This window comes from Uloborus diversus, chromosome 7 (genome assembly GCF_026930045.1).
Source record: "Uloborus diversus isolate 005 chromosome 7, Udiv.v.3.1, whole genome shotgun sequence".
Taxonomy (NCBI): domain Eukaryota; kingdom Metazoa; phylum Arthropoda; class Arachnida; order Araneae; family Uloboridae; genus Uloborus; species Uloborus diversus.
This window is the reverse complement of record NC_072737.1, coordinates 150,255,572-150,270,187: the sequence shown is the minus strand read 5'-3', so window position 1 is coordinate 150,270,187 and position 14,616 is coordinate 150,255,572. Positions and strand designations below refer to the sequence as shown.

At 38.4% G+C, this 14,616-nt stretch overlaps 1 protein-coding gene across 1 annotated transcript in view; it reads right to left on the bottom strand.

Moving 5' to 3' along the window:
* Positions 1 to 183: 183 nt before the first annotated feature.
* Positions 184 to 14,616, bottom strand: part of LOC129225805 (probable acyl-CoA dehydrogenase 6) — a 32,860-nt gene continuing 18,427 nt past the window's right edge. The window contains exons 6-8 of the mRNA XM_054860313.1: positions 13,145 to 13,315; positions 2,714 to 2,875; positions 184 to 607 (exon numbers count right to left, since the gene is read on the bottom strand). Of these exons, the coding sequence (XP_054716288.1) occupies positions 363 to 607; positions 2,714 to 2,875; positions 13,145 to 13,315 (578 nt within the window). The 3' untranslated portion in view covers positions 184 to 362. The remainder of the gene's footprint in view (positions 608 to 2,713; positions 2,876 to 13,144; positions 13,316 to 14,616) is intronic.

Sequence of the window (14,616 nt, the reverse complement as noted above, 5' to 3'; positions counted from 1 at the left end):
TAAAAAATTATGTCTTTATTTTTTATACACCCTCTACTGGCATTTTCAAAAATGTGTGATGCATACAGTAGCATGTTATATGGAGTTAAAAAAAAAAAAAAAAAAAAAAAAAAACACTTGCTCTAAATCTTGCAAGGCATCTTTCTGCATCTCTCTCTTTTTATTGAATAAACATGTCACTCTTTAAAGCATAGAAAATAGTTTATTTTACAGCATATGTATATACATTTCATATATGTGTTTTTAGAATTAATTAGTAAAAAAATATTCATATATTTAACTTTTACAAAAAATTTTTTGCTTTGATTCAGCATACATTTATTGCACAAAATTGTTTTTGAAATTTGTGGAGCAAACTGAAGCTACTTTGCTTTTGGCAGTATTCCCATGAATTTGGAAATGATTCCAAGCATTATTTCATCACTTCCGCCAGCGATCGATATGAGTCTGGCATCACGGAAAGCTCTGCTGATTCGGACATCCGATGTGTATCCCATGCCTCCCCAGAACTGAAGACACTTATCGGTTACTTCACGAGACAGACGACCTGCTTTCAATTTAGCCATTGAAGCAAGCAGAGTAACATCCTCACCTTCCATCATGGCCGCTGCAAAAAAGGGGGGACATTTACAATATTATTTAGTATTTAAGTAAATTAAGTAATTGGGAATATCAATACATGCAACAGCATAGGTTATGCAATCCACACATAGAAGATAATATTGCCTATGTCAATGATTCTCAACTTGTGAAGCAGCAGTGGAGGGGGGCGGGGACATGATAACTCCTAGAGAGGGCCTGATAAAAACAATAGAAATGTTGAAAGATTGATTGACAAACTGATAGAAAAGGGGGGAGAAACCAAATAGATTCCGTCACTAGGAGGCTCCGGGGCCTCCGTGGCTCTAGGGTAGAAGCTTCGCTTCATATGCCAGAGGTTGCTGGTTCGATTCCCGCCGGTGCCTTGGGTGTTATTTCCTCTCTGTGTGTTCTGTAAATCTTTCTTCTGTTGTATTATCTGTTAATAAGTCTAACCTTTCTAGGCAATGACACCAATCTTTCCATAGCAGTTTATTACGAACACACCAACAACATCTAGGGGGCTCCGTCCCCAGCTTGCTTTGCTTGCCAGCCCCCGTTTGTCTCCTGTAGCGGCTGAATACAGCCTGCAGCGGGTGACAACTAATTTTAATACTTTCTTCCCTGGATGTAGGGCTCTTTGAGATTTACAGGAGTGAGACTGGGTGAAATGGATGTCCTGTATCCAACTGTACCAGTATTGACCTGGTAGACATTTACAGTTCGGAGGCGATAGGGTTACAGACACGCAAACGCACAAGTTTTAATAGTAACCAGCGCTGCAGAGTCGGAGTCAGATTTAAAATTCCAAGACTCGTAGTCGGTCAGTTTCTTTCAAAGTTCACAACTCTGCCAGTGCTTGTGGAGTCAAAGTCGAACTAATTTCGGGAGTAAAGGAGTCCGAGTCGAAGGCTCTAAAATTCTCGGAGTCTGTCATTTTCCCTACGGCTCTGCAACCCTGCTATTAACAGTCATATACCTCTCTTCATGCCTAAGTAACCTTTCATTCTGTGCAAAAAGCCCACAACAATTAGTTCTTTCATCTCTCTGAAGTATTCAATATGAACAGTCAAATTTTGAAAACTGGCATTTGGGATTCTAATCATTTCACCTGTTGACATATTTTGCAAATGCCATTAAGCTCAGAAACTGAATCGTATCTAACCAAAGGCGGCCATATGCAAAATTGTAAGGGAGGGGGGTGAGATATTTTCCCCATGGAAACTGAATTTAGTGCAGATTAGAGTTATCAAAACTTGAGGTTTTTAATAACTCATTCATTAACAACTGGAAAAGAAATGTTTTTACATTTTTGCAAAGAAAAAAGTACTAAAAGCAAGGTAGTTCTAATTTCTAAGGGAGGGGGCCTTGAGCCCCTCACTTGCTCCCCCCTATATTGGCACCCTTGTATCTAGCATTGAATGTTTGATACAAATTGTACTGTTTTTTAATACCTTGGACATACCCCTCCACTTCTAAGATTTTTTTAACTATTAGAAATACATTTTTATATGTTTAATTTGTAAAATGTCTTATAATATTTTTCACTTACTGTCTGACTATCGATTTCATGGAAAGGCTAATATCTGGTTTATAGGCGGAAATGGACGTATCTGTTAGTTTATAGGGATGTTGGTTTGTTTCAGATGAGCACTTTTGCCTCCTTATGATTTAGTCGTAGTTTGGTAAAAATGAAAATTTGCTCACAGCAACATTTCTTAAATGTAAAGTTTATTTGATCTATATTCTCACGGCAAAAATTGATTTATTAATTCACAACTAAGTTTTGAGCTTACCATTTTGCTTTTACGTTCCTGAACGAAATGAAAATATTTTATTTTCTTTTTGCTGTTTCCATGGTAACTATTTTTGTTTCCCCTTATTTATTTTTGAGAATGCAATAAATGAGTAATGCACTAGTGACATTATAAAACGCGTGCATCAAAATCCCATCGTTATTTTCCCTTCTCCCCTGCTAGATTAATTCATATGGAATAGTCTTTACTTGGCAGATTGCCAAATTACATACAATCCGTGGTCAAACAGTAACACGCATAACATTATAAGATATCTCATTGAAAATTGATATTTTTCCTTAATTTATGTCATTCACTTATAAAAACCAAAGACTTACCAGCTGCTCTGTAAATTAAAGATCTAAGAGCTTCAATTTCTGTCTGTAATTCGGCCAGTGTATAATGTATTACTTGGAAGTCTATAATTGACTGACCAAATGCTTTTCTATCTCGACAATATGCTATTGTTTCTTCAATGAGACTTGATAATCTTGTGGGAACTAAAAAAGTAAGCAAGAAAACAATGAATAAAATTTAAAGATGTTATGATTCAGAAAACAAAACTTATCAGTTGAAAAAAACTAATGGATGCTAGAAATAATCAATAATTACAAAAGATACAAAGAAAATTTATAAAAATGTGAAAATAAATATGAAGAGAAAGTCAACCATTCATAGACAAAACTATTTCACTTATTTTAAACTACTTTCTGACAAAAATAAAAAATAATGAGGAAAGACATGAAAGAAAGTTAAATGCATATAGTAAAAAATAAATTCTAAAATTAAAAAAAAAGGTATAAAATAAAGAAATGTTGGGAGAGGGAAATGAAGTATTGAGATGGAAAAGTATGTGTCAGTAGGTTCACTGTTTCATCAATAAGTATTCTAACAATTTAAAAGATTAAAATTCCATATTCTTTGTTGTTCTGCCTGTAAATATTCTAATAACATAAAAGATTGAATTTCATAATAATTTTACCTTATTATATCATAGCTGCCAATTCTTCAGATTTGTTCCGGAAACCCTTAAATTCTTACCAGAACAATAAATTTCCAGGGAGGGGGGCCATGGCCCCCTCCCTGGATCTGCCTATGGGTCTGACCAGGGATTAGAGTGGGTAGTTGGTAAGTTTTCAAGACACAGAAAATTGTCAGCACCTTTGTTGTATGATTATGCGATATATAAAATAAATTTTGGGTATTGTTTTGGCATTGAATACTCTCGGCAAAATTAAAACCGTAATGCAGTTACGCATCAAAGAGAACACAGGTGCTTCCACCTGGTAGGAAACTGGGTGTTAAAATTCACTGTACCCAGGGCCGGATTTAGGGGAGGGCAGGCGGGGCTAATGCCCTGGGGCCTCCACAATAAAATTTTTACAAAATATCCTAACTTTCACGGGTCGAAAATATCGAATATATACATATATATCAATATATTCGGATATCTATCAAAGTATCGGATATTTTCAAAAATATGATGATCTTTTTGAACCATGATTAGGGCCCTCCAATCGTTCGTTGCCCCAGGGCCTCCACACTTCCAAATCCGGCCCTGACTGTACCATTGACATACGTGACAATGTTGGCACACATAAGACTGGATGCCATATCGGGGGATTAATTACATTAGGTCTTCAAAAGGATAAAGCCAATAAGCAGCACTATATATATTGTAACGGATTTGGTGCGACTTCCACTTTCTTGAAATGAAGACACAGTTCTTGATAAAGCACAGGAAATTTATTTACACTATGTACAGGAAAGATCGTCAACAACTGCTAAATTATTCATCAGCAATTAAGCAACTATCACACAACACCGTAAACTCAACGTTTACACACGTATTTACTTCCAAATACGAAAACAACACAGCGAAATGCTTCGCTATAAACAGAGCTAATACACTCTCATTTCGAAATCCTCAATCGAAACTCCCTCCCCTCTCCAGCGTAACCGTTTATATACACACCGAAAAGAGAGATCTCAAATATTCCAGAAAAAGCTACAACGTTCTACAACTACACTTTCATTGATAAAATCAGTGAATGAAATAAGAAAAAAAGAATAGGGGGTTGTATACTTTAGCCATATGTTAAGGGGTTGTATATTCATTACGGGAAATTATTTACAGGTTACGTTACTACAATAATTACTATTTACAGGATTTGTAACATTGCCCCCTTCCTAAGGACTGCACGTCCCGGGCAGTACAATCCCCAGAAAGGGTGCCAAACTTCTATCACAAGTTCACAATTACACACATTAAATAATAACCAATAGTGCAAAGGAAACACAATAATAACAAGAAATAGTACTAAACATTAAAAGCAAAAATTAATTATCTACAACTTTTATGTTATCAACCATGGTTGTTTACGTAATACTCATGAACTATGGCCATAGTATGGGGCTAACCGATCATAATGTACAACCCTAGGTTTTGCATTAGGTGATTTTTGGATCCTCACTACGACGTCATTTAGTCGTTTATGGACTTTGTAGGGTCCATCCCAATGCGACTGCAATTTGGGTGAAAGACCTTTCCGTCGGATGGGATTCCATAACCAAACCTTGTCAACTTCGTTGAATTCATGTCCAGTAGACCTTGTGTCGTATCGGGTCTTCATCTTCTCCGCCGCGATGTTGATTCGCTCTCGTGCGAAGTTATGAACGTCTTCCAACCGGGCCTGGAGATCCTGGATGTACTCCTCAGGCGATGAAGGCGCATCCGGAGGACGACCGAAGACGAGATCACAAGGTAGCCGAAGCTCTCGTCGGAAGAGCATCTGAGATGGGGCATATCCGGTAGTCTCGTGGACAGCACTGCGGTAGGCCAGCAGGAACAAAGGTAGCTTCTTGTCCCAATCCTGTTGATTTCTGGATACCATAAGCGAGAGATTATTTAGGATTGTGCGGTTAAATCTCTCCACCATGCCGTCCGATTGTGGGTGTAGTGGTGTTGTCCTAGTTTTCTCAATTCCGAGAATTTGACATAGGCCCTTAAACACAGCAGAGATGAAATTCCTCCCTTGATCGGAATGAATCTGCAAAGGTGTTCCGTATCTCGAGATCCAATGCTGGACTAGAGTCTCTGCTACGGTAGTAGCTTCTTGATCTGGAATGGGATATGCTTCCGGCCATTTGGTGAAGTAGTTGATGGAAACAAGAATGTATTTGTTCCCATCAGCAGTTCTTGGTAGAGGACCCAGGATGTCGATCCCAATTCGTTCGAAAGGAGCTCCAACGTTGTACAGATGTAGCTTCCCTCTGCTTCTTTTCTTCTGTCCTTTACGAGCAGAACAGGCGTCACAAGAATGGCACCACTTCTCCACGTCATCCTTCGCCTTGCTCCAGAAGAAGCGCTCCCGAACTTTATTGAGGGTTTTCAACACACCAAATGTCCTCCAGTCGCACTACTATGTATTTCTTTCAGAACATCTGAAATCCTTGATCGGGGACGTAGTAACTGCCACCTAGACGTTTTGCCGTCATCAGATTCCCATTTTCGGTACAGTACGCCGTTCCGTAAATGGAGCGAGTTCCATAAAGCCCAGTATCTTTTTGTTGCAGGAGTGAAGGTGGAAACGTCCTGCCAGCTAGGGCGTCGACTGTCACTTTCCATGAACTCCAAAATTGGTTTTATGTCGGGGTCTTCAAGTTGATCTTTTCGAACTTGGTCATCACTCCATGGATCAGGTTCTGATGAAGTTGGAGTCACTGTCACCTGATAGGCGGTAGGGCTAGTCGTTCCATACTGTTTCTCGATTCGGGAACAATAGTGGCAGTTCTCAGGACAGGGTCTCCTTGATAAAGCGTCAGCATTACCGTGAGATAACCCTTTTCGATGCTTGATCTCCATGTCATATTCCTGGAGCCGCTGAATCCACCTGGCTATCTGGCCTTCCGGATTTTTGAAGTTCAAAAGCCAAGTTAACGAGGCATGATCTGTCCGAAGCAGAAACTTTCGGCCGTAGAGGTAATGATGGAAGTGTTCTACAGCTTTCACTATGGCCAGTAACTCCTTTCTGGTGACGCAGTAATTTCGCTCCGACTTTGATAAGCATTTGCTCCAGTAAGCGATGACATGTTCATTGCCGTCCATTTCTTGGGATAAAACAGCTCCAATGCCCTCGTTGCTCGCATCAGTGTCCAGGATGAAGGATGTTTCAGGGTGAGGATAGGCGTTGATGTTAAAGCCTCCTTCAGTCGTAGAAATGCATCTTCGCATTCTTTGGACCATTCAAACTTTTGCTTGCTCTCCGTCAGCTTATGCAAAGGTCGTGCAATGTTGGAAAAACCCTTCACAAACTTCCTGTAGTACGTGCAGAGCCCCAGGAAACTTCGCAGCTGATGGATGTTTTCGGGACGACTCCAACCCTTGACCGCAGATACCTTCTCTGGATCGGTTTGTACACCCTCAGAAGAGATGATGTGACCAAGGTAGTTCACTTCCCGGCGGAACAAATTACATTTGGACGGGCTTAACTTCAGATTGGCTTCCTTAAGCTTTTGCAGCACCTTCCTAAGATTTGCCAGATGTTCTTCGAAGCTGCGTCCCATGATGATAATATCGTCTAAGTAGACCAGACAGGATTCGTAGGAAAGTCCTCTTAACACTGTCTCCATAAGACGCTTGAACGTAGCTGGTGCATTGCAGAGGCCGAAGGGCATCACTTTAAAACTGCCATAAGCCTTGTCAAGTTGTAAACGCTGTCTTCTCTCGGTCATCAGGGTGTATCTCAACCTGCCAGTAGCCGCTCTTCAAGTCCAGGGTCGAAAACCACTTGTGTCCGGACAGAGTGTCCAAGGTGTCGTCTATCCGTGGAAGAGGGTAACTGTCTTTCTTGGTGATTTCATTCAGCCGCCGGTAAGCGACACAAAATCTGGTGGAGCCAATCTTTCTTTCGGACCAAGACGATGGGAGACGCCCAAGGACTGGATGACGGTTTGATTACATCGTTCTCCTTCATCTCTTTCAGGAGGGTCTCAACCTCTTCCTTCTTGGCGAACGGTAGTCGTCTTGGATGCTGTTTAATAGGGGGGTGTTCTCCAGTGTAGATCCTATGCTGCGTTAAATTCGTCCGGCCCACATCCTCCGATGTAGATGAAAACAGATGCTTGAAGTCGTCCACCAATTGTTCCGCAGCAGTTCTTTGATCTTTCGTTAATGGCGCACTCCCAATTAACTTCGATGTCAAGGACTCAGAAGACACAGTTTCGGGGGAATTGATTCTTCTAATGATGCAGTTTACTGGAGTACAAATTGCTAACACTTCCCCTTTCCGGATATTCCTTGGCCTTTCACTCACGTTGGCGACTCTCACAGGAATTACATCCTTAGAAAGGTCCACAAGCGTAGATGCTACCAGCACTCCTTTTAGGCTATTGCTTAGGTTAGGGTATTCAATGAGTCCAAATCGAAAACTATTGCTTTCTTCAAGGGAGCCAGGTATTAATGATTCTGACCTTGAGGGAATCGATAAATCTGTTTGGGCTATTATTTGATGAGCGGATTTTACATCACTTTCTGCAGGGAAAACGGCTATGTCTTCTCTCATCGAGTACAGCTCATTAGTCTTGAAGTCGAGAGTGAAGTCATATTTCTTCAAAAAGTCCAATCCGAGAATGAAGGGGTCCGTGATATTAGCGACGAATGCCGTATGATGGTAGGTGGCATTCCCAAACACTATTTCCAAGTCCACTTTACCGTCAATCTCGATCTTGTCACCTGTCACAGTCTGGAGACTTACGCGTGGCGATGTCCATAGCAGTTTCAATCCAAATTCACGAGCCACATCTGTCCTAATGATTGTCACATTGGCTCCAGTGTCGACAATCAGTCTGCAGGGGTTCCCATTTACAAGTGCGTAAATGAAAAGTCCATCACTGCCACTACTAGAAGAGGAAATCTGCAGAGCTCTGGTGGTGGTGATTTCCTTCCCTCGCGTAGCTTAGCGAGCCGGACAACTCCTTCGCAGGTGTCCTTCACTACCGCATTTCCAGCACTTCTGCTCTTGTTTCTTTTGGACTGTTATGCTGCTCAGATGTCTTGTCAAGTCACCGAGTTGTCTCTCAAGTTCAGCGAGGTGGGACGACCTGGAATCAGACTCATCAGCTTCCTGAGTCCGGATTAGATGGCGATCCACACGGGTTGCTTCTTGGGCGGCCTCGTATCTCATCGCATACACAACAGCAGAATTCAGGTCCTTGACATCCGCCATCCGTAGAGCTTTCTGGATTTCCGGATCTCGAACCCCGTCGATGTAGTAGTTGAGTGCCAGGTTGTCTCGAACATCCGCAGGGCAGTCGCGAAAAGCAAGATGAGACAGTCTCTCGATGTCCGCCGCTAGCTCTTGCAGGGTTTCCCCGGTTTTCTGGAAACGGGACTTCAACTGGAGTCGGCTGAAATCCTTCTGGCACTTCTCACCGAAGAGAAGCTCCAACGCAGATGTGAGGGCGGCGAAATCCAGGCGCTGGCTGTCCGGAAGGGTCTGAAGAATGTCCGCTGCGTCACCTCTCAGGGATGCTGCAAGATGACAGGCCTTGGTAGCAGAGTCCCATCCGTTCGCTTCCGCCACTATCATGAATTGGGTCTTGTACACCTGCCACGAACTTTTCCCATCAAATGTGGCCAGTTTAATGGACGGTCGAGCAACAGATGTGGGAGCGCCAAACTGTACAGAGCTGCTTTCCGCGGTCGCCAATCTCCTTTCCATGTCTTTAATTATTTCTTCCTTAAATGAAGTAAATTTCTTGTCTTCTTCTTCCAACTTATTTACCACATTGGCGATACGCTCTTCCACAGTATCAAATTTTTCTTCCAGAGCATCAACTTTATCTCCCATGGCGGTTAGTTGATTCTCCATCATGGTTTTCATCGACGTTAGGTCACTTTTTATTTCATCTTGACTTGTAGTAATTTTAGCAGTTAAATCACTATTTAACTGTTCTTGGTTAGACACCAATTCATTTTTCACAGAGTTGATTGCGTCAAGAAGTTGTTTTAATTGTTCATCCATTGCGCGAGTAATCACCATAAAAATAAAGTCCAAATTCAAAAAGTCTTTATGAAAAAAAATGTCCAAAGTCACACTTACTCCAAGAAAGTCCAGAAGAAGCCCCACGTTGGGCGCCAAATTGTAACGGATTCGGTGCGACTTCCACTTTTTTGAAATGAAGACACAGTTCTTGATAAAGCACAGGAAATTTATTTACACTATGTACAGGAAAGATCGTCAACAACTGCTAAATTATTCATTAGCAATTAAGCAACTATCACACAACACCGTAAACTCAACATTTACACACGTATTTACTTCCAAATATGAAAACAACACAGCGAAATGCTTCGCTATAAACAGAGCTAATACACTCTCAGTTCGAAATCCTCAATCGAAACTCCCTCCCCTCTCCAGCGTAACCGTTTATATACACACCGAAAAGAGAGATCTCAAATATCCCAGAAAAAGCTACAACGTTCTACAACTACACTTTCATTGATAAAATCAGTGAATGAAATAAGAAAAAAAGAATAGGGGGTTGTATACTTTAGCCATATGTTAAGGGGTTGTATATTCATTACGGGAAATTATTTACAGGTTACGTTACTACAATAATTACTATTTACAGGATTTGTAACAATATATATATATATATATATATATATATATATATATATATATATATATATATATTTATATATATATATATATATATATATATATATATATATATATATATTATATATATATATATTATATATATATATATATATATATATATATATATATATATATATATATATATATTTATATATATATATATATATATATATATATATATATATATATATATATATATATATATATATACTAGAGGACCCAACAGACACTGTTCTGTTCAAACTTTGTAAACTGAAAAGTTAAAAAATTTCAATAAACTATCAAGTGTTTGAACCGTTTTGTTGAAAAAAACAAGTAAAAAGAAAATGTTTTAAGCTGCTTGGTATCAGAATGAATTTTCTCCTGTACTTGATGGTTTGTTCCTTCAGCCATACTCAAAGGATAAAAAGCGTCCTCAGATATTAAGTGTAAAAAACTAACTACCCATCTAGAACAAACGGGAAATCCTGCTACAACATCCCCCATATGAAAAAGAATAAAATAATCAAAAGGATATTGTTTAAAAAAAATGATAAAGGTAAAAACAGTTCTCTGAATAAGCGAAAATCACTCATATCTCCCTTTCCCCTTCCTCCCGATGTAAAATAAACACATTCAACTAAAATGACTAAAAGCTCTTTAAAAACGAAAAGCAATTCTTTGCAATTTGAAATATTTCGCCAAATAAACAAAAAATACAATAAATTACATTAAAAGTATCTTTAAAATGTAAACAAATAATCACGCGACTCTATTGTTTATAGCTAAAGTCGCCAAGCCACCTTGTTTCTGTAATCCATCCGATCAGTGAGCGAAGTCAACTCCGACGGATTAGCAGTCCGATCTTTTGAATGAAAACTTTTAAAACTTCATATATTGCCTAAATTGTTCTTTCCACCAAAGATAAAAATCTTCCACTGCACTGATCTTTCGTGTACAGAACTACCCTGTTGTAATTTATCTGAACGAAAATAAAATTTGTTTCGTCTTTAAATTCCATCATCTTTTTTTAAAAATAATGTACTGATTAGTTGGATAATCCTTAAAGTATTCTTGACTTTGGTGCCAAAAATCAGATCTATTTCAGCCGGGAAACAAATGTTGATAGGTACGGTACTTTCTGATCATTTGGTTACGAAAACCTAAAGCACCGATCTCGTCACTAAGTTCAACTACGACGACAGAACACAAGTTTTGCGTGAACCTTCCAATACTCTATCAGGGGACATAAATCGTTGCTTTCCAGAGAGAGAGTGAAATGTAGACTTTTCTCTCTCTCTCTCTATGTTTTATCTATTATCAATTGACATATCACAGTAAGAAATTTCTATACAAAGAGCAGAGCTGGCTTTCTTATTGTCCTTTAGCAAAGGGTTAAATATTTATTTCAGTTCTCGCTCAACAATAGGTTAAAATAAATATTAATCATTTGGGAGGTATAACCATCCAATGTTTAAATTAATTAATTAATTATTAAAAACGTTTCGGATTCGATCCATCGCGCTTCGAAACCATGCTTGCCACAACTTAATTACACGCATAACATTTGATCAAAATCAGTCCAGCCGTTTAAAAGCCTTATGGTGACAAATGTACGCACAGAAGATTTTTATATATTAAGATATATCTGAGACTTTAAGAAATAAAGTGGATATGGGGAACCAACCTTTAAAAGATAAGATTATATTATTCTACAAATGAGAACTAATATTATATAATAAGTCCATAAACTTTGATTTAATTTAATACTATTTGTTCATTTATTTAAAAAGAAAAAGAGAAAACAAATAGTTAAACAATTTTACAATAATAAAAGATATGGAAATATTGAAGAAACATATCTAAACCTACAATACCGGGTTTTTCTAAATACAGTGATCTCTCGCTTATACGCGACCTCTGTTATACGCATTTTTCACTTATACCCGTTTTTCTTACGGGCCCGGCCAGCGATATAGTTAAACAATGTTAACTCTTGTTCATTTATACGCGAAACCTAAAATGCACCTTTCACTTATGCGCGATAAATTTTTTTCAATTTTAAGTTAAATTGCATAGTTGCGTTTTGCTTATCAGAAGATTTGTACCCTTCTTGTTCTGTCTCCTGGAATGTATTGCACGCCTGTATTCCATTGTTCGAATTCTTCCAAACACGCGTTCTTTTTTGCACAAGTGAGCAATTGGGGGTGGAATTAGTCTTGTGATTGACATTGAGAGGGAGAACGGGTTACAAACGAAAAGGTTGTCATCATTAAAAGTCATGGTCAAGCGGGAAGCATTGATGTTGCCTTTCGAGGATCTTTTCATCCTCGTAGACTATAGCTTTGATCACGCGATTTTTTAGGTTTTGGGGAATTCGCTTACGTACTGTACAGTGCATAAAAATAACAGAACGTACAACTTCATTTTTTTAAAAATTACAGTGCATAAACCGAAATTATGTGCATATTGATTCATTAATATTAGTAGTGTACTATTAGTATTACTATAACTGATGTAAACTTAATGCATTTAAGCTTATTTTTGGGTTTTTCGCTTATGCGCGAATTTCACTTGTGCGCAAAAATTTCGTTGTCTCCTTGGGTTGCCTATAAGTGAGAGATCACTGTAAATATCAGAGTTACAACGCTTTGTGGTTTTTATAGCATAAAACTTAAAGTCATAATTAACACATCAAATCAAAAAGCAACTGACACAGTTAAGTACAAACACACAAGCGCAGCACATAGCTGTTTGAGTTGCTCTTTCATTTCATGTATTAGTTATGATCTTAAGTTTTACATTATAAATTAATATTTATTACAAAGTAATCAAACCACGATATTTATTTTAGAAACATCCAGTGCATAAAACTTGCAACAAAGAGTAAGTCAGAATTTATTTTTTCTCCAACTGTTTAGTTATGCGGAAAAGTTTAGGAAAATGAACTTTGTTTAGCTAGATTAATTTTCAGGGTTTTTTTTTTTTAAATAAGATAACGGAATCAAAAGACTTCAAAATGTTAATCATCTTGCACTTACAAATTGCATAATGGAATATTGGAAATCAAAGCAACTTGCGAATAATTTAAACCCAAAGTATAAATCAGAACTCCTGCTTTACCTCCAATAATTGCAGCCATTCTTTCATCCTGAAACTGCAACATTTGATATATAAATCCCATTCCTTCTTCACCAATGATATTCTTTGCTGGCACTCGAACATCTTCAAAGAAAAACTGTCCAGTATCTGAACTACAGGTTCCAAGTTTATGAATAGGATTAACTGTTATACCTATTAAATATACGATCGAAACACAAATGAACTTATATTTAGGTTTAAAAGGAACAAATAACTTAAGTGTTTATTGCAAACTAGAAAGTCGCCCGTCAAAGTATGACGCGTGAAAATTGCTTCTACTCTTCTACATTTGAACAAAGCAATTGCCTGTTTGGTGATATTTTGATAGTTGAAATTTTAACCCTAACACTGGTGGATTAACCCTAAACTCCAGTAGATAGCGTTAATTGTTTTCGTTTCCTCGTTCTCCTAAAATGACACAGTCTTACCAGTAAAACTGTTTAGTTACTGGATCGAGTTCAGCCTTGTCACAATAAAGCCTTTCCCTGCATGTTAAATGTTACCAAAACATATTATTAAACTATCATGCCGTGACGCGAGTTTCATTGTTGAAACACGCGGGTTACTCGATCATTTGCTGTTATTTATATGAGGATTATCTTAACATTATCATGGAGATTGAGGTAAACTAATGTCCAAAGCAGGGCTTCGCAACCGATTGCCGCGGCACACTGGTGCGCCATGACAAGGAACCCGGTGTGCCGTAGTATTTTCATAGTTATATAAAAAGAAAGAGCCTTGAAGTATTTATTTTTAAGTTACGACCAAATAGCGTTTGTATCGTTCTGTAACTTCTCAATTCACGCTGTCGATCATGTGCAATAAGACATAATCAACAAGAGAAGAGGGGATTTGCTGCCCCACCTGTTTTAAACTTCTTGTGATCCCATTACTTTCAGTTTTTGAAAACATTCTAATTTCAACGAAATAAACTAATTGCACGGAATTTTTTCTAAGTCTTTTGCAAACGGTAGTATTGCCACCTCCCCCAGGCAGGGATTGTACCCTCCCGCCCAGAATTTTAGCCCCAGTTTTCTTTAACTATTGTTTTCCTCTTTTCCAGTTCCGATACTAATTTCATTTTATCGTAGTTTCTCAAAGCTCAGTTCTAAGACTTAGAAACTAGAAATTAAAACCATACACTGTTTCCTCCACCATGAAGTTCTCATGGCAAAGAACTTACCAGATGAGCTGAAGTCATGAATTCCATAAAATTCTCGCCTTTTCTCCCCGTATACTTTGTGAAGAACTGGGGGCAGATCACCACTCCCTACTTAAAGAGATTCGTTGGCTTTCATGTCGTTAGATACTATCAAGAATTTTCGAATTGAGGGACGAGGTACGACAGTTTTTGATTTTAAAAAACGAAATGCAGTACGCCAGTTTGTTGCAAGACAAATATTGTCTTGAAAAACTAGCTTACATGGCTGACATTTTTGAACACCTTAACGAAT